This window comes from Schistocerca americana, chromosome 10 (genome assembly GCF_021461395.2).
Source record: "Schistocerca americana isolate TAMUIC-IGC-003095 chromosome 10, iqSchAmer2.1, whole genome shotgun sequence".
Classification (NCBI taxonomy): Eukaryota; Metazoa; Arthropoda; class Insecta; order Orthoptera; family Acrididae; genus Schistocerca; species Schistocerca americana.
Genome location: NC_060128.1, coordinates 196,958,323 through 196,977,142, shown reverse-complemented (window position 1 = coordinate 196,977,142; position 18,820 = coordinate 196,958,323). Strand labels below are relative to the sequence as shown.

The 18,820-nt window shown below is 39.3% G+C and overlaps 1 protein-coding gene across 2 annotated transcripts in view; it reads left to right on the top strand.

The window, feature by feature from the left end:
• LOC124552497 (angiotensin-converting enzyme-like) overlaps positions 1-18,820 on the top strand; it is a 227,308-nt gene that overhangs the window by 161,404 nt on the left and 47,084 nt on the right. For both annotated transcript variants that reach the window (XM_047126780.1, XM_047126781.1), the window contains exons 5-6: positions 1,376-1,472; positions 2,030-2,173. In XM_047126780.1, the coding sequence (XP_046982736.1) occupies positions 1,376-1,472; positions 2,030-2,173 (241 nt within the window). The remainder of the gene's footprint in view (positions 1-1,375; positions 1,473-2,029; positions 2,174-18,820) is intronic.

Here is an 18,820-nt window from a genome sequence, read left to right as displayed (position 1 = left end):
GACAGTTTTCAGATTCTCATTTTTAGTGCTACTCTCTTCTCCAAAAGTTGACTGAAGAATTTGAATCTGCACCTGCCAACATCCCACTCTGCCACTTGCAGTATGCCAAGCTTTCCTATTTCCCTAATGGGGGTGTTAGGCATAGGCCACGAAACAGTCCAGTAGTCAATCCGCAACTTTCATATCTTGCTAGGGTTCTTGCTTCTCTTACTTTTTCTTGTGGTTGCTGTATAATATCAGTGTTGCCAAGGATCCTGCTGTTCAGTACCCCAGTGACAGTGCTTCACACCCACAGATTTCAATCCGTTGTGTTGAAGATACTGAAAGTGATTTTCCTTGTTCCAGTGGAATAACACACACAATAAAATCTGAACGTCAATGCTGTAACGATTTCTTTGTTGTCGTGGAGGTCACGTGCACTTCGTGCCTTTCCCTTGCAGCCCTCCCACGGAGAAAACGACTCCACCCAGCAGGTACAGGCACCAGTCCATGGCCTGCTTCACCAACTGCACGGTACAAATACAAATCCGATCTGCACAAACCATCAAAAAGCCTCCGAAAAGTGCGGTGCTTCCTACTTACTACCTACCTTAACCCACAAACATCTTTCATTGGCCAATGAATATCGAGCATGTGGAACATCTCATTTTATGAATGGCACGTTACACGTCAGGTTCACCTCCAGTTTTTTTCATTTTTAGGTGAGGCTTGAGTGTCCAGTATCCCATTGTCTTTTGGAACTTCAGTAATATTCATTTAACTTTGACAAACTCAAATTATCAGCATCCACCATTCTCAGCAGACAAAGTTGATCGTAGAGCACTGAGCTGTCATTTTCTTTAGATGGTATTTCAGTGACTACTAGTCTTCTTCATGTGTCAAGCACCGAGTTCGTTCCTCACTGTTAGGTCTCCAACCAAAGTGTGAACCGTTTGTTACTTTAGATGCCGTCTCCCACTGCTGTCAAAGAATAAAGGACCCTCACAGAAATTTAAGACAAAAAATGTTTAAAGTGAGAAAAATGTTGCAAGAAAGTATCCTTCACTGATAAATATGTTAATTGCTACAATAGAGTAGTTCATCTCGTTCAGTTTGGTTGGAATCCAAACGGTGAGCAGCGACCTCGCACTAGACAGCTGAGGAAGAAAACGAGAAGTAGTTGAAATATTACGGGTAGAAAATAGCAACTCGACTCCAAACCCAAAATCATCAGTTTCACCCGTGCAGCATGAAACATCACATCACCTGCTGTCCACATACCTTAGTGGCTTTCATTCTCATGAGTGGAATGGTACGTATTGCTCTGACTCACATATTGGTTTTACAAGTCACTTGACATATTCCACTAACGAATTTATACTTTTTTGTCATGCAGTACAACCGAATCATCAGGGAGATGTTGGCAGTGTACGAAACAGCGACCATTTGTGCGTACAAAGACGCATTCCTCTGCAATCTTCGCCTGGACCCAGGTTTGTGAAATTGTATTATGTTACCTCACCATCACTGAGCTTTTACATTACTTATTTTCCTTTAATAGTAACAGTACTACTACTACTACTACTACTACTACTAATAATAATAATAATAATAATAATAATACATGATTAAAAGAATTAAGCTTCTCTGCTAGTGTTATCTTCAGAGATGTGAACTGTTGGAGCATCCTTTCTATTTTTCGCTAGGTAGGAAGTAATCAGTGACAAAAAAGTTCTATTGACTAGTGTTATATATTGAAATATTTTTATTTATTTTTTTGTTATTTTCGAGCATATATTGGTTACATAGTGATGTTGAACAACAGTTATATTGTCATCACAATCACACTTCAGTCATAAGAAAACTGTACAACCATTTTCAAATGTGAAAAACTGACCTGAAGGTGGTCTTACAGATTGAAACTGGTTATCTTTTGACTGGTGTGTACCCTGTATCAAATTATTTGTAATTAAACACGGATTCTGGCCAGTGCGTCTGTATGACATTAGTCAGCTACATAATGTGGAATTCTCTCTCTGTTTTGACCCAGATCTGACCCTGATCATGGCACGCAGCAGGGACTGGGATGAACTGCAGTACGTCTGGAAGGAATACCACGACAAGACCGGCATGAAAGTGCGTGACCTGTTCGAGCAGCTGGTCGATGTCAGCAATGAAGCGGCCAGGGTCAACAGTAAGTATGCGGCACGCGCCAGAAAGGAACAGGCTGTCAGACACGACCAGAATTTTACTACCTCGATACATTATACAAAACCTTGGACTTGAGGTTCAGAAGAGCTGTTAATTTAAGTATTATAACTGGAACACATCACAGTGTCAAAAATTTTAATTAATCTTAATAACTAAAAGTTTATAACATCATTCAACAAATATAGTGCTGTCATCTTTTTAAAATTTAGTAACCGAATAATAGCACGTTTGCACAAGTATCACATGTAATATTCTTTTCAACAAACCTAGTTCCAGACTGACAATTTTTCCTCTTTTTAATCCATTATAAAATTCTTTGCTGTGTCCTGTGGAGTGTGTATTGTAACTATCAAATTAGGTCTAACACATCTTTACTGAAGACAAAATTAGCATTCTGTAACCACAGACTGAATTGTCCAGTGGTTGACAAAATCAAACAATAATAATTTCCAATTGAAGCCAATAAAAGTCCAAGCGCAACCACTTTATTGTGTGTGTGTGTGTGTGTGTGTGTTGCAATTATAGTATTAAGAACAGTTACAAACAAGGCTTACGTGGTGGAAACCACATGCTTTTCAATTAAAAGCACTGTACAAAAGTTTTATATCAGCGAGTGAAGTGCAAGTAACAGACTGTAATGCAGTACTTGGAAGGCACGGTAGTCACTATCCGAACACGCATCCAAACCAGACCAGGTAAACAGCAGCAGTGGTCACAGTTCATCTTGTGGAGATAGAGTCAGGTAATAGCAGCTAGTGAAGGAGAAACAGAACAAGCCAGCCACCTGATAGCCTTGTACTGGCACACAATGGAGTTCCACACGATGGACATGTGATACTAGCAGCTGCCCCACCAGAGGTGCCCATACCAGAAGTTGACGATGTTTCATATATTGATACATCTGTATCTTTCATTTGTATCTGACAGGGGACTGGGTGGGGGGAGGCGAAGGCTGGGGAGGGGAGGGAGGGTTGCTAAAGTTTACACAGAGAGGTTTAACCTGAGAGAGGGAAACATGAAATTCTTTAATGTATGTTATAGTACACCTAACAAAAGTCATTTCCTCACAAATAATTCTGAATTGTTATGTTTATCTTTAAACAGTCCATAAATTTAAATATATCGAATAGAAAAATATCTGTGATGCAAAAAGACAGAGCCAGAGTTGCGACTAAAATGTATGTTTATTTAGTTGGTGACCAGTTTTGGGTTATGCCCATTCTCAAACCAACCAATGTTTGTTGTTGTGGTCTTCAGTCCTGAGACTGGTTTGATGCAGCTCTCCATGCTACTCTATCCTGTGCAAGCTTCTTCATCTACCAGTATGTACTGCAGCCTACATCCTTCTGAATCTGTTTAGTGTATTCATGTCTTGGCCTCCCTCTACAGTTTTTACCCTCCAATGCTAAATTGGTGATACCTTGATGCCTCAGAACATGTCCTACCAACTGATCCCTTCTTCTTGTCAAGTTGTGCCACAAACTCCTCTTCTCCCCAATTCTATTCAATGCCTCCTAATCAGTTATGTGATCTACCCATCTAATCTTCAGCATTCTTCTGTTTGTCATGTAAAATGTCCATCAGAACAACAATAAACAAAGTGTTTACAAAAGTGTATGGTCCCAAATAACTTCAGTAAATAATTGGCCCCCAGTGAAGGTGGCATAACCTCTGAATTAGTAAAAAGTGGTGGAAATGCTGCAATAAATGAACTGCATATGGCTGGAAAACTAGGCTAATAATCATCATTTACAAGAAAGGAGATACAACAGTGGCGAAAACTGTAGAGGTAGGCCTACAGCATTACTAAGCATGGCTTATACAATTTTTACAAGAATATTAAATGAAAGTATGCAGATATACACTGAAGGCATACCTGAAGAACATTCGTGTGGTTTTCAAGCAGACAGAGGAACAAGTGATGGGAAAATTCTAAAAGTATAATATAGATCTGCACTTCATTTATTTCAAGCAAGTCTTTTTAACAGCATAAATCGTCAAGAATTATAAGGAGTGCTGAGAGAAGTTGGTACCTGCATCTGCTAAACTAATAAACATTACCAGAATGACAATGATGGAGACACGAGAAAAAGTAAAGATACCTGGTAGGACAAGTGAAAACTTCACCTTTAATAAAGGAGTGGAGCAGGGTGATGGTCTCTCCTACGTCTTATTCATTATAGCCCTACACAACATAGCAAGTAACTCGCCAGATTGTGCCTATCCTGAGGACACTGGAATAATAGGAAGAAATGACAACACAACTATATAAACATACTTGACAGTGGAAGCAGAACTGAGACTTGAGGAACTCCTAAGGATCTAAATGTAAATGGGAAATGTTTCAAATGAGTGCCCTCTTCTAGTTACCTGGAAAAATTAATAGCAAATTATAAGAGCGATGGAAAGGATAGAAGCTCTAAACAGAGATCGCTTTGCACATCTACAAATAGCCGGCAGTAGCATTGTTCCAAGATGAATGAAACTCTTAGTATGTAACTTCTTCATTCGTCCAATTGGCATGTGTGGGTCAGAGGTATGGATGCTCACAGATGACAAAAATGCTTTGAGAATCTTTGAACAAAAAGCACTGCGCAGAATTTATGGGCCAATAAAGGATGAAGAATGCTCCAGGATACACTATACCACCAAGCTACATCCATTAATACAAGAAAGAGTTATAGTCAAATTTGTCAAATCACAATGAGTACAATGGCTAAGACATGTGGAGAGAATGTCGGAAGGTAGAATAGAAAAGAAAATGGTAAAAGGGGTGATATATGCTACTATACAAAAAGGCGAGAGTTAGAAGAAGTGGATTGATAATGTAATAATGGATCTCTCCAGTATCAGATTTCAGAGATGGAAAAGAGCTGCAAAAACCTGAGAAGCATGGGGGGAAATAGTAGGTAGAGCCAAGGCCTACCAAGGGCTGTAGCACTACAGAAAAAGACAATAAATTGTTAGTAATTTTGAATTGAAAATAAAAATAGTGTTTAGGATTTTGAGCACATTATAATAAAGTTTTTTTAAAGCCCCCATACATAATAGATCACCAACATAAAAATGGATGTATTCATTTGAATTAATGTTAGTGATAATCTTGCTCATTTGATGCTGTTCTTATAATGCTGGTGTCTGTTGTGTTCACTAATTTTAAGTTCAGCCACAGTGTGCCTTTCATACCTATGTTTAAATGCATCAGTGCAAACTGTTCATGCCTGCTTTAACATTTAGTCAAGTTACACACACTAATATATTCAGTCTCTCCCACCAAATGTCAGTTTAGGTTTTCCATTGCCAAGCAAAATACAGGGTGGTCAATTAATAGTGACCGGGCCAAATATCTCACAAAATAAGCACAATACGAAAAAACTACAAAGAACAAAACTTGTCCAGCTTGAAGGGGGGGAATCCAGATGGCGCTACGGTTGGCCCGCTAGATGGTGCTGCCGTAGGTCAAACGGATATCAACTGTGTTTTTATTACATATTTGTATAGTATGTAAAGAAATATGAATGTTTTAGTTGGACCACTTTTTTCGCTTTTTGATAGATGGCGCTGTAATAATAACAATCGTATAAGTACGTGGTATCACATAACATTCTGCCAATGCAGGCGGTATTTGCTTCGTGATACATTACCCGTGTTAAAATTGACCGTTTAATAACTGCGGAAAAGGTCGATATCGTGTTGATGTATGGCTATTGTGATCAAAATGCCCGGTATCCCGGACAACATCATCCAAGTGTCCGGACCCCGGGTATATCCAAGTGTCTGGACCGTTCGCTGGATAGTTACGTTATTTAATGAAACAGGAAGTGTTCAGCCACATGTGAAACGTCAACCACGACCTGCAACAAATGATGATGCCCAAGTAGGTGTTGCTGTCGCGGCTAATCCGCACATCAGTAGCAGACAAATTGCGTGAGAATCGGGAATCTGAAAAATGTCGGTGTTGAAAATGCTACATCAACATTGATTGCACCCGTACCACATTTCTATGCACCAGGAATTGCATGGCGACGACTTTGAACGTCGTGTACAGTTCTGCTGCTGGGGACAAGAGAAATTACGGGACGATGACAAATTTTTTGCACACGTCCTATTTAGCGACGAAGCGTCATTCACCAACAGTGGTAACGTAAACCAGCATAATATCCACTATTGGGCAACGGAAAATCCACGATGGCTGCGACAAGTGGAACATCAGCAACTTTGGCGGGTTAATGTATGGTGCGGCATTATGGGAGAGAGGATAATTGGCCCCCATTTTATCGATGGCAATCTAAATGGTGCAATGTATGCTGATTTCCTACGTAATGTTCTACCGATGTTACTACAAGATGTTTCACTGCATTACAGAATGGCGATGTACTTCCAACATGATGGATGCCCGGCACATAGCTCGCGTGCTGTTGAAGCGGTATTGAATAGCATATTTCATGACAGGTGGATTGGTAGTCGAAGCACCATACCATGGCCCGCACGTTCACCGGATCTGACGTCGCCGGACTTCTTTGTGTAGGGAAAGTCGAAGGATATTTGCTAGCGTGATCTACCGACAATGCCTGACAACATGCGTCAGCGCATTGTCATTGCATGTGTGAACATTACAGAAGGCGAACTACTCGCTGTTGAGAGGAATGTCGTTACACGTATTGCCAAATGCATTGAGGTTGACGGACATCATTTAGAGCATTTATTGCATTAATGTGGTATTTACAGGTAATCACACTGTAACAGCATGCGTTCTCAGAAATTATAAGTTCACACAGGTACATGTATCACATTGGAACAACCGGAATAAAATGTTCAAACGTACCTACGTTCTGTATTTTAATTTAAAAAACCTACCTGTTACCAACTGTTTGTGTAAAATTGTGAGCCATATGTCTGTGACTATTACAGCGCCATCTATCACAAAGCGAAAAAAGTGGTCCAACAAAATCGTTCATATTTCTTTAGGTACTACATGGATATGTAATAAAAATGGGGGTTCTTATTTTAAAAAACGCAACTGATATACGTTTGACCTATAGTAGCACCATGTAGCGGGCCAACCATAGTGCCATCTGGTTTCCCCCCTTCAAGCTGGAGAAGTTTTGTTCTTTGTAGTTTTTTCGTTTGACGCTTATTTCGTGAGATATTTGGCCTGGTCACGATCAAAGGACCACCCTGTGCGTGTGTGTGTGTGTGTGTGTGTAGTGTTAAATTTTTTGTTTTTATTAATTGTTAGTTTACTTGTACATCACCTACTACCACTACTGTGTATTTTATTGAGAGCAAGGGCTGGGAGATTTCTAGGCAGGTATTTCTTTGGCTTCAGCCCAGCATGAAGTTAAATTTTTCCGAATATAATGCTGTTCTACGGTGACTTAAGCAGTATTTTTATTGTATTCTGGTATTAGACTGGTTTAGGTCACAGTTTAAGTTTGGCTGAATGATTTTTGCAACAAATATTAGTTTTAAAGTACATGTAATGCTAAGGACAACCAATTTTAGAAACAGATTATGACTAATAGTTTACTACTTTATGCCACTGCTTGGCAACTGCCACTCTCAAATGGTGTTCCACAGGATCATACAACTCTGAAACTCAATTTCTTGGTAATGCTTCAGAAGTACATCATACTAATGCAGCATTTGTTACAACTACGAGTATACTAAAATTGTGCAAAAGATTAACTGGACACATGACCTGCTGGGTGTATGCTTCTATTGCTAGTAACTGTCTCAGGAGTGTGGGATTTAAATGTGTCTTTTGCCGTCTCCGAAACAAAAGTTTGCAGTTCAGATACTGTAGTTTGCTTTGTGTTGAAGATCATGGCCAGCTCTTCTGACATGTGCATGAGCATGAAAGTGTTGGGGTTCCTGGAGGACCAAAGCATCTTTTGTCTTGATCTTACAATTTTGTGCTGATGCAGTAGAGAGCTTAAAAACGTTACTGAAATTAACTAGTAAGGATGATAGTGTGCAAAAATGCAACATGTACAGGGATTTCCAGACTGGTGAGGCACAGTCTGTCTCAGTTTGAGAATTGGTGATTGCACAGCTGCAAGCAGTGATGCAAGCACAGTCAACAGTCAGTGGTGAAACTGCTTCCTTCAATGTTTAGCATGCTAAAGGTTATCATGTACAGTCACGCAGTACTGTGCTGTCCAATGGGGGTGCATTTTAAGATGCAATAATTACAAGGGGCTCAGGAGAAGGTTTGCTGAATATGCTGAGGTTGTGTCTGTAATACTTTGTCCTGAATAAAACATATGTGGTATAGATCAAAAATGTCAAGAAACTAATTCACATTTCTGTAAAGATAATGTATTCCAACTTTCCTTTTGGTCTGCATACATTTGTCAACATAATGGAGTTTTGTGTTTCCTCGTATTGCCAGACTGTCCCAATTAGACTGACAAGTGTGTGTGCGCGTGAGTGTGTGTGTGTGTGTGTGTGTGTGTGTGTGTGTGTGTGTGTGTGAAGGCTCACCAGCCATTCGACCATCTTCTTCTGTGTGGATGCACAAACAGTGCCCGAACTCTTACGGGAATCGGTTAAAAGCCGGACTCTTACGGGAATCGGCAAAAAGCTGAGAGCTATGAGTATAATGGGCAGGGGCACTATGACTATAGTGCGGGACAATAAGTTGGGAATGTGGGTCTCATGGGAGGTGTGCCATAGGTAAGTCCCTGCACTCGCACTATCCTCTGTGTCCTCCGTGGCTCAGATGGATAGAGCATCTGCCATGTTAAGCAGGAGATCCCAGATTCGAGTCCTGGTCAAGGCACACATTTTCAACTGTCCCTATTGACTTATATCAATGCCTGTATGCAGCTAGCGGTATTCATTTAATTGTAATTCCATTATACGTATTTTCTGAAAATAAGACATCGTTCTGCAATGTTGTTAACAGAGCGGAACCTGTTCGGTCAGCAGATGATTTAATTTCAAAGTGTAACAAAGAAAGTACAATTTGCATCTTTTGTCTAGGAATCTGGTAACAGCCTGTCGTCACCACCATAATTTTCCACTTGAACCTATTGCCATCAGAATGACAGGGAGGCTTCTTAACATACAGTTTTAAAATTTTAAATTTTAATTTCAATGAGAGATTTTGGGGAGAAGAGGCAGAATATAGTATTTCACGGGGCAGGAACTAGTTCCTTGTGACAGCAATAAGACATGTCATACAAAATTAGAAAGATGTTGAATCCAAAATATTTCTCTTTTTGCCATTCTTTATATGGTTTGTCTAATCAGAATGATTAATGGTTGAACATCCAGATGAATACACAAGTGATGAAATCTATCTGTGTGTCAGTATTCTAATGTAGATGTTTTTTGGTATCCTTCCTGCTTGCGTACAGTCTGAGTCTGAGTAACCACCTGACAATCATGCTGCAGCTCCAGAATGAATTTTCATCACCTTGCAGCAAAGTGCACCTCTGCAGCTGCAGCAATATTGACTCAGATCTCTAATGTGTGCATGCTTGTACCCAGTGTCAGTGGTAAAGGACCAACAACTTGTTCAAAGTCAGTCTAATTTTCTCAGCTGTAACCCAGGTTGCTGCACCACTTGCCATTTAGTTATATGTAAATATTGATGCCACCTCCCTTTACTCTAACATCCCTAACGCCCATGGCCTTACCACTATTGAGCACTACCTTTCCCAATGCTCGACAGATTCCAAGCCGACAACCTCCTTCCTAGTCACCATGACTGACTATATCCTCACCCACAATTACTTCTCATTTGAAGGCATTACCTACAAACAAATTCGGTGTACGGCTATGGGCACCCGCGTGGCACCGTCCTATGCCAACCTATTCATGGTCCATCTAGAGGAATCCTTCCTAAACACCCTCACCCAGTTCAGATTCACTGATGACATCTTTGTGATTTGGATCGAAGGTGAGGACATTCTAACCACATTCCTCGTGCATCTCAACAACTCCTCCCCCATTTGCTTCAACTGGTCCTACTCAACCCAGCAAGCCCCCTTTCTAGAAGCTGACTTTCATCTAAGAGATGGCTACATCATTACCTTCATCCATATCAAACCTGCTAACCACCAGCAATACCTCCACTTTGACAGCTGCCCTCTCGAAATACACCGAGGGTCTCCCTGAAGCCTTCACAAACTGTAATTATCCTCCCAACATCGTACAAAAACAAATCTCCCGTGCCTTATCTTTCCAGTCTCTCACCACCTCACTAAGTCCTGCCTTCTGGCCACAGAGGAGTATTCTCCTCATAACTCAGTACCACCCAGGACTGGAGCAACTCAATTACATTCTCTGCTAGGGTTTCGACTATCTCTCATCGTACCCTGAAATGAGAAATGTCCTGCCCACCATCCTCCACACCCCTCCAACAGTGGTATTCCACTGTCCACCAAACCTACACAATATACACGTCTATCCGTGCACAACCCCCGTCCTCAACCTCTTACTTCATGGCTCGTACCCTTGTAATAGACATAGATGCAAGACCTGTCCCATACACCCTCCCACCATCACCTACTCCAGTCCGGTCACAAGCATCACCTATCCCATCACAGACAGGGTTACCTGTGAATCCGGTCATGTGATATACAAGCTAAGCTACAATCACTGTGCTGCATTCTACGTAGGCATGACAACCAACAAGCTGTCTGTCCGCACGAATGGCCACCGACAAACTTAGGCTAAGAAACAAATGGAACGCCCTGTTACTGAGCACGCTACCAAACATGACATCCTTCATTTCAATGACTGCTTCACAGCCTGTGCCACACGGATCCTTCCCGTCAACACTAGCTTTAATGAAATGCGCAGGTGGGAACTTTCCCTGCAACATATCCTACTTTCCTGTAAACCTCCTGGCCTCAACCTTCATTAGTCACTGTCCTCTCCCATCCAGTCCCTTCCTGTTCCCAGCCCAGCACTACACAGTCCTTATTCCTCCATCACACCAAGTTTTTTACTTCTCTCCTTTTCCGCTACCCCCCCCCCCCTCCTCCCTCCCCCTCTCTCCGCTGCCCTCCGTCTAACCTCCCGACTGCACATAGCTGCCCTACTCTCTTTCCACCTTGTCCCTGTGCACTCCCCAGCGGCATGCCACTGGCTGCCACCACTAACCAACTATCCCTCCCCCTCCCCACCCTCCTCCTACCCCTACCCAGTCGCCACTCAAATCGTGCACTGGTGCTGCTGCTTGCAGTGTGGCCTCAGATGCCTCAAACTGCAGCCATGTGTATGTGAGTTGCATTGGCACCTGTGTGTGTATGTGAGAGGCTGCGGTGTAATTTTGACAAAGGCCTCACTGGGCGAAAGCTTTATTTGTGACAGTCTTTTTGTTATGCCTATCTGCACCTCAGCATCTTCGCTATATGGTGAGTAGCAACTTTCCTTTTCACAATATTATTCATTACATCAGATACATGGCCAGTTTGAAAAAATTTAAGGATTATATTAATGACTGTCATTAAAAATGGATGACATTTGTCAATGGAAATTGCCGTATCCTTTTTATCCCTTAACGCAATTTCAAATTAGTGTCTCACATAATTACCAAAAAAATTATCATTTTCAAAAATGAGGTGTCATTCTCCTTATATCCTTGAGCCACTATTCACTACACACAGCTATGTACTTACCATATACGTAAGTGCAGTAATTAATGTTGGAGAATAATTAATTTGTCAGAGAGTTCTGTTAGAATGTAAATACTTTGGAGCTTCTGCTTTTCAGTGAGGGTCTCCTTTAGTCCAAAGTATTTGTACTGAGAAACATATCATAAATGCAATGAACACTGCTCCCATAACACTAAATATACTCCATAAGTTTGTTACAACGCAAAAGGCCCATTAGGCACTCTAGACACAGAGGCAAAATTTGTTAAATATTTCTGTATGTGAAAACTGAAGCTGCAAACCCAGGTGTAACTGTGGTGGACTAGCAAAAGACACAGATCCTTTTATTTGTTCCCTTCAATGGAAACATTTCCTGCCAACTAGTTTACTGAAGCCTGTTCAAAGTACACACATAATTCATCTCAAACAATTTCGAACCACCACCAACCCGGGCTTACTTTGCTTCCCAGTGAATCGGACATCACATACATAAAACAGACAGCTTTTAATGACTAACAGCAATCCATAACATTTTTCCCACAGAAAAGAATTCCAACAGTTGTTTTGATGAATATAGTAGCTCTGCTTACAGAATGATGTCTACATAGTGGCAACCTGTCCTGCCCGTGCAAAATAAACTTATTGCCCAGTCATAAGATACTCATTCTTTATTGTTCCACTTAGCTGACATTCATGTTACTGCTTTTCCAAACGTTTCAAGAACTTAACCATAATTAAATTTAGCTGCCAGCTTTTGGAAGTCTACATTGAAAAGTTGTCCCGAACTGGCTCGTCTTTACACACGTTTTCTTTATTTAAAAAAAGTGTCACTCTAAGTACTCATGTTTTGAGAAGCATTTTGTTTTTTTTTTTTTTTTTTAACTGAAATATTTCTGCTTTCAAAAGGAAACCATTCTGAAATGCATCATTTCACATAAGACAACTATGCCTAGAAAAAAAACAGTTTTAAAGAAAGCTACATTTTAATGGCTGGGAAAAGTTCATATACATGTAGTTTGTGGTAGCACTAAGAATTTTTGGCATTACAGAAGTGCCCCATTCCACCCATCTGCTTTGACTCATAACGTCATCAACATGGTTGAAATGGATACTTGCAGCACATACAAAATGATGACAATGACATCGCTACAGACACACAGCAACAAATGTGAACAAAAATAAAAATGACACAATAACATCCCAGTCTAAATATAAAATGAAACTAAATCAACAACTCAGAACTCCAAATACCCCATATTCACTACATCAATTAAAACAGAACCGACCTTCCATAAATATACAACACACAAAACATCACTAGTACTAAAGAATAAAACCAAAACAAAAGTTACTTACGAACAAAAACCTCCAGCAAGATCTCTCTCTCTCTCTCTCACACACACACACACACACACACACACACACACACACACACACACACACACATACCATATATAATGTCCCAGGTTCGAGCCATCGGAAATCTCGTCAGTCTCCTGTTGTTACCACAAATGTCACACCTAAAATATTCAGCAATAAAACTGAAAATCTGTAAAAACTATATGACAGACATCATATCATCACTCATCTCTAAACGTAGTGATAAACTTGTGAACTTCATTGTCATATCCATAACTAACAAAAAAAATTATACTTCTTTCCTCAGCACAAACACCAAACTAATCAGACCAAACAAAAACGCCAAACACATAAATAAATAAATAAAAACTTGATAACTCACTGAAAACACTTCCACAACACAAGTTATGGCGCCAACTGCCTAAACTCAAAACAACATTAGCAAGATGACAAAAACTCGAACACAATATCACACATCAAAGTCAGCACATACAGGTACACATCCACCACCTGAGGGCACCATCAAATATAGCAACATAACATCTATAAACAAAACCAACTCGAAAACTCTGTGATGTAGTGACGTCACACTCCACAAAACTATTGCATCACTGGTCAAAGCAGGTGGGTGGAATCGGACACTTCCATTGACCCGAATTTTTGTTCTGTTTGGAGAGGCTTCATCATACCTTCAAGTCTCCCTCATAAATGGTGGGTCATTCATCCCTTGCTACAAATATCTTTTGAGTTACCGGGAAAAGTGGATTTTTAGGTTAGTTCGCTTTGCAATATGTAATTTCTATAAAACATAAATATTTACGTTTGTGTACTTTAAGAAGCGCTTTACATAGGGAGGTGAAATACTTAGAAGAAAAGTGTGAAAAAAACTTCAAAATTGTGCTGCACAAGTGAAACCTGTGTTATAATACACTCAAACAATCAACAGAGGAATTGCTGCATTGCCGTGGAATATTAATGACCTTGCAGACGAAATTAGTAGTAACTTCAGACCATTTGCAGATGATACAATTATCTATAATGAAGTACTGTCTGAAAAAAGATGCATAAATATTCAGTCAGACCTTAATCAGATTACAAAGCGGTGGAAAGATTGGTAACTTGCTTTAAATGTTTGGATATGTAAACTTGTGCACTTCACAAAACAAAAAACTAGTATTCTATAATACAAGTGAGTCACAGCTGGAATTGACAAATTCGCATGACTACCTGGGTGTAACAATTAGTAGGGATATGAAATGGAATGATCACGTGAGCTCAGTTGTGGATAAAGCAGGTAGTAGACTTCAGTTTATTGGTAGAATACTGAGGAAGTACAATCCGTCTAGAAAGAAAACCAGTTATAGAATGTTGTTGAGTGTGGTACCTGTATCAAATAGGACTAACGGGGGATACTGAAAGTATACAGAGCAGGGCGGTGCAAGTGGTCGTGGGTTTGTCTGGTCCATGGGAGAGTGTTACAGTGATGCCTACGTAACTGAACTGGCAGACTCTTGAAAATAAGATGTAAACTATTCTGAGAAAGTCTGCTAACAAAGTTTCAAGAACCGGCTTTAAATGATGACTAGGAATATACAACAACCCCCCTACATATCGCCAAAATATGGATCGTGTGGACAACATTAGAATAGCCAGCATCCACAGAGGCATTCAGTCAAGTCATTCTTCCCATGATCCATACGTGAATAGAATGGGATGTACCCTCTGCCATTCACTTTGCAATGGTTTTCAGAGTATGGATATAGATGTAGAACACCTGATCATAAAGTCAACAATAAAAGCTTTTGGTGCAAATTAAAATGTGGGTGAATAGCCCCCCCACCCCAACGGACAAGGGCCCTGTTTACAGTACATCACTACATGTCATACCACTTTACAATATATACCACTACTTGCCATGTAATAAATCAAACTTTTCTATCCTTGAATCGTGTTGTACCTTCACACCATGGTTCGTACCGTTACTTGAAACCCAAACAAGGCAAAATCTACCTGATAATTATTTTTGTGTCTTATTCTGTGATTATGGACAGTGGAGACAATTCAACAGTAAACACATTGGGAATAGACTGTAAGAATTCCATGGTCATTACAAAGACTTCTGCAACATGTATCATTATTTTCTTTACACAATATTCTTACAGTTCAATTCCGCTGAAAGAACATTTCAATTCTATTTTCGGTACACTGCCTAAGAAGATACATCCGTGGATTGCAGCACATAGTTCAAGTCATAATGTTACCAAGACTCATATAATAATTTGTATTTATATTTCTTTATTGTCTTACATATCACAATGTGATACGTAATTTGCAATTAATTAAAAGAAGTAATTCCAAACAAATTAAAATGACACAGATACCAGAAGCTAAAGTGTAGATCAGGATTAGCAATCAGCAACAGTCATGGCCGTGTTCCCCTACTGCTCATAGATTGGTAACACATTGGTTTGTTTAGCCTATGGAATGATACTTTCACCTAACCACTGTCTTATTATCAAAACTACCAGCTTCATACAGTGCAAAAAAAAACATTAATCACAGGTATCTATATCAATGTTCTACCTTACCTAAATCAAAATTATAGACTGCAGGGTACGTTCCCCAAGATTCAGAATGTAGTTCTATATACTGGGCAAAAGTGTAAAACAGACTGGCGATGCACAGTAGGCAAGAAACTGAAAATCTCCACAGATATTAAAAAACAAAGAAAAGGCATACCTTATTAGCCACTCCATCTAATTTTCATCAGATTATTTGGACTCAAACATGTAAATACTTTGTAGGTGTAGTACACTATATATTAAGAAAAAATTGACTGTGACAGTACATAGGGAGATGATAACATTCTTTGCAAAGTTATATAAATGCTTTGTTTGAAGAATTAGACTGAAACAGGAGTTGATCATAATTGTCAGTATGAGTAGATTAGCACTTGTCATAGTCTACACAATTAGCCTGTAGTGGCTGCTTGTTTAATTGATCAGTTCCACTTCTCTGATAACCCTGTCTCATGGTGGATTTTAGACACACTAGTAGTGAATGAATGTGTGTAATGGAATAGAGTACAATTACCATAATCTTTAAGCATTACCATAATTTTTAACCATTTCATTTCTGATCACATCATGAATGAAGTGCATGAAAAATGATTGATTGTATACCTTATTACATGAGTACATCTCTCACACATCATTCTGTAGATTAGATTAGATTCAGTTTTCGTTCCATAGGCCCAAAAAATAAGTTCATTCTGGTGGGTGTAGAACATGCCAGAAAGCATAACATAAAACATTTGAATATAATACTTAATACCCTGAGCATTTGTCAGGAGATTGTCAAACTAGGGAATACAATACAGTAAACCTGAACAGCTAACATTTACAGAATTAATATTCTGTTAGAATGAAACACTGTTATGCACTATTAATAAATTTATCATACACAAAATATCTAATCTTGACTGTTGCGACAAAAGTGTTGTCAAAACTGAAATTTAACAGACATTTTTTCTTACACTAGCCTAACAGTCTCTTTTAAGATATTCATCTATAGAGTAGAAGGAGCTGCCTATCAAAAAGTCTTTCAGACTCTGTTTAAACCTGCTTTATCTGCGACCAAGTTTTTAATGGTTACTGGCAATTTATTGAAAATCAAAGTTGCTGAATATTGGACCTCTTTTTGAACCACAGTACGTGATTTTGGGTCTTTATGAAGATTGTTCTTATTCTTTGTATTAATACTATGTATTGAGGTACCATTCTATATCATTCTGCGACATGTGCAAAGGATGCAGTAGAATTATTTTAATTCCGTCATAAAGTTTGCCTGCTGCCACTCGTTAGTTGTTGAACTAACATGATTATCTTTTCTTTACACCATAAAAACCGTCTCTGCGACTAAATAAACGGCACAATTGCGACTGCAAGGCTTTAACAGTTGATCTTGATGAATCATGTCCTCATAAAACATTCTGTGAGGCTGTATTTGGTTACGTAATTCACATTGTTAGCACTTGGTAACGGGGATGCTACAACTTTTCTACATAACATACACATTTTATTAATATAAACATTTGGTTCACAGCTTTTTTATTTTACGTGAAAACGAAATTCACTACAGGAATAGCGGTCGAAAGGTATGCTACTGCGCACACTACACAAATATTGCGAACCCTGTTTCTTGAAACTTTCATCAAAAGCTGCTGCTAATGTACGTCATAACACGCACTTATTTCCGTACGTCGGACTCGCTGCAAAAGGAAAAAACCGCTTCAGTTTTTGTATTCATTACTATTCACTAGCTTCTGCCTTTCGATACGTCTCTTCGCGTAAGTGATGTCAGTTGTCTCATATGCACACGCAACAAACAATCTTTAAGTGCGCTTACATTTGCTCTATACACCAAATTCTTTTTATCACACATGTTAAATAATGGCATCTTCTTAAGAACGACAGACAGAAAAAAACTGCCCATTACGATTATGAAACAGTCAATCGAGTCCAAAACGTATGAGATTATCTGCTGAGTTGGAAAGGCAATTAACTAATGCACTTGATTAGGCCGGTATTACACTATCAAATTTCTTTGTCAAAGATTTGATCAAAGATGTGATCCAATATTCCGTCCAATATATTTGACAAAGATCTTTGACGTAGCGCTACGAGGGGTATTACACTGTCATCAAATTTTTCGTCAAAGTTCAAGATGGCTGACAACAACTTGTTATTAACCGCAGCAGTTCTACGTACTCCAATTGCATTGTGTGCACATGCGGAAAAGAAGTGGGGGGAAAAAATGGAACCATAGATACGAGGTTGACAGTCTTAAAAGTCCTGGGATTACAACTTTATAATAAATTCAGTTGGGAGGAGCACACCACAGAACTGCAGAAACGCCTTAACAAATCTGTATTTGCAATTCGAGTGTTAGCAGACATAGGCAACATAAAAATGAAAAAGCTTGCATACTTTCATTCCATAATGTCATATGGGATAATATTTTGGGGTAAATCTTGAAGTCAAACAAAAGTTTTCAAGGTCCAAAAGCGTGTAATACGTATTATTTGTGGAGTAAATTCACGGACCTCCTGCAGAAACCTCTTCAAAGAACTGGGTACTTCAGATTCTTGCATTGGTACTGGGGGAAAATAAGAAAGAAAATGAAACTGTTGGCGGGCCAGAAGTACAATGAGACTGTCGTTTGGACGTACGAGATTTGCAGGTTAGCTTTTTTTGTTTTGTATTTCATGCCTAGATACTTCCGTAGAGATATTGTTGCATGTGGATCATTATATGTAATGATTATTACAATACATGCAACGATATGTTTGTACAGTTATCTAGGCATGAGAAACAAAAAAATATATATATAACTCTCGTAGGCCCAAATGACAGAGTCTCACTATACTTCCGGCTCGCAGGTTAACTACTGCCTCTCAGTATATTTACTGCTTAATAAAATTTGTCGTAAATAATATATCTCTTTTTCCAACAAACAACTCAGTTCATACATACAATACCAGGAACAAAAATGATCTGCACACGGACTTAAAAACACTTACTTTAGTTCAAAAAGGGGTCCACTACTCAGGAACACTCATCTTCAATAATTTGCCAGGAAACATAAAAAATTTAGTTAGA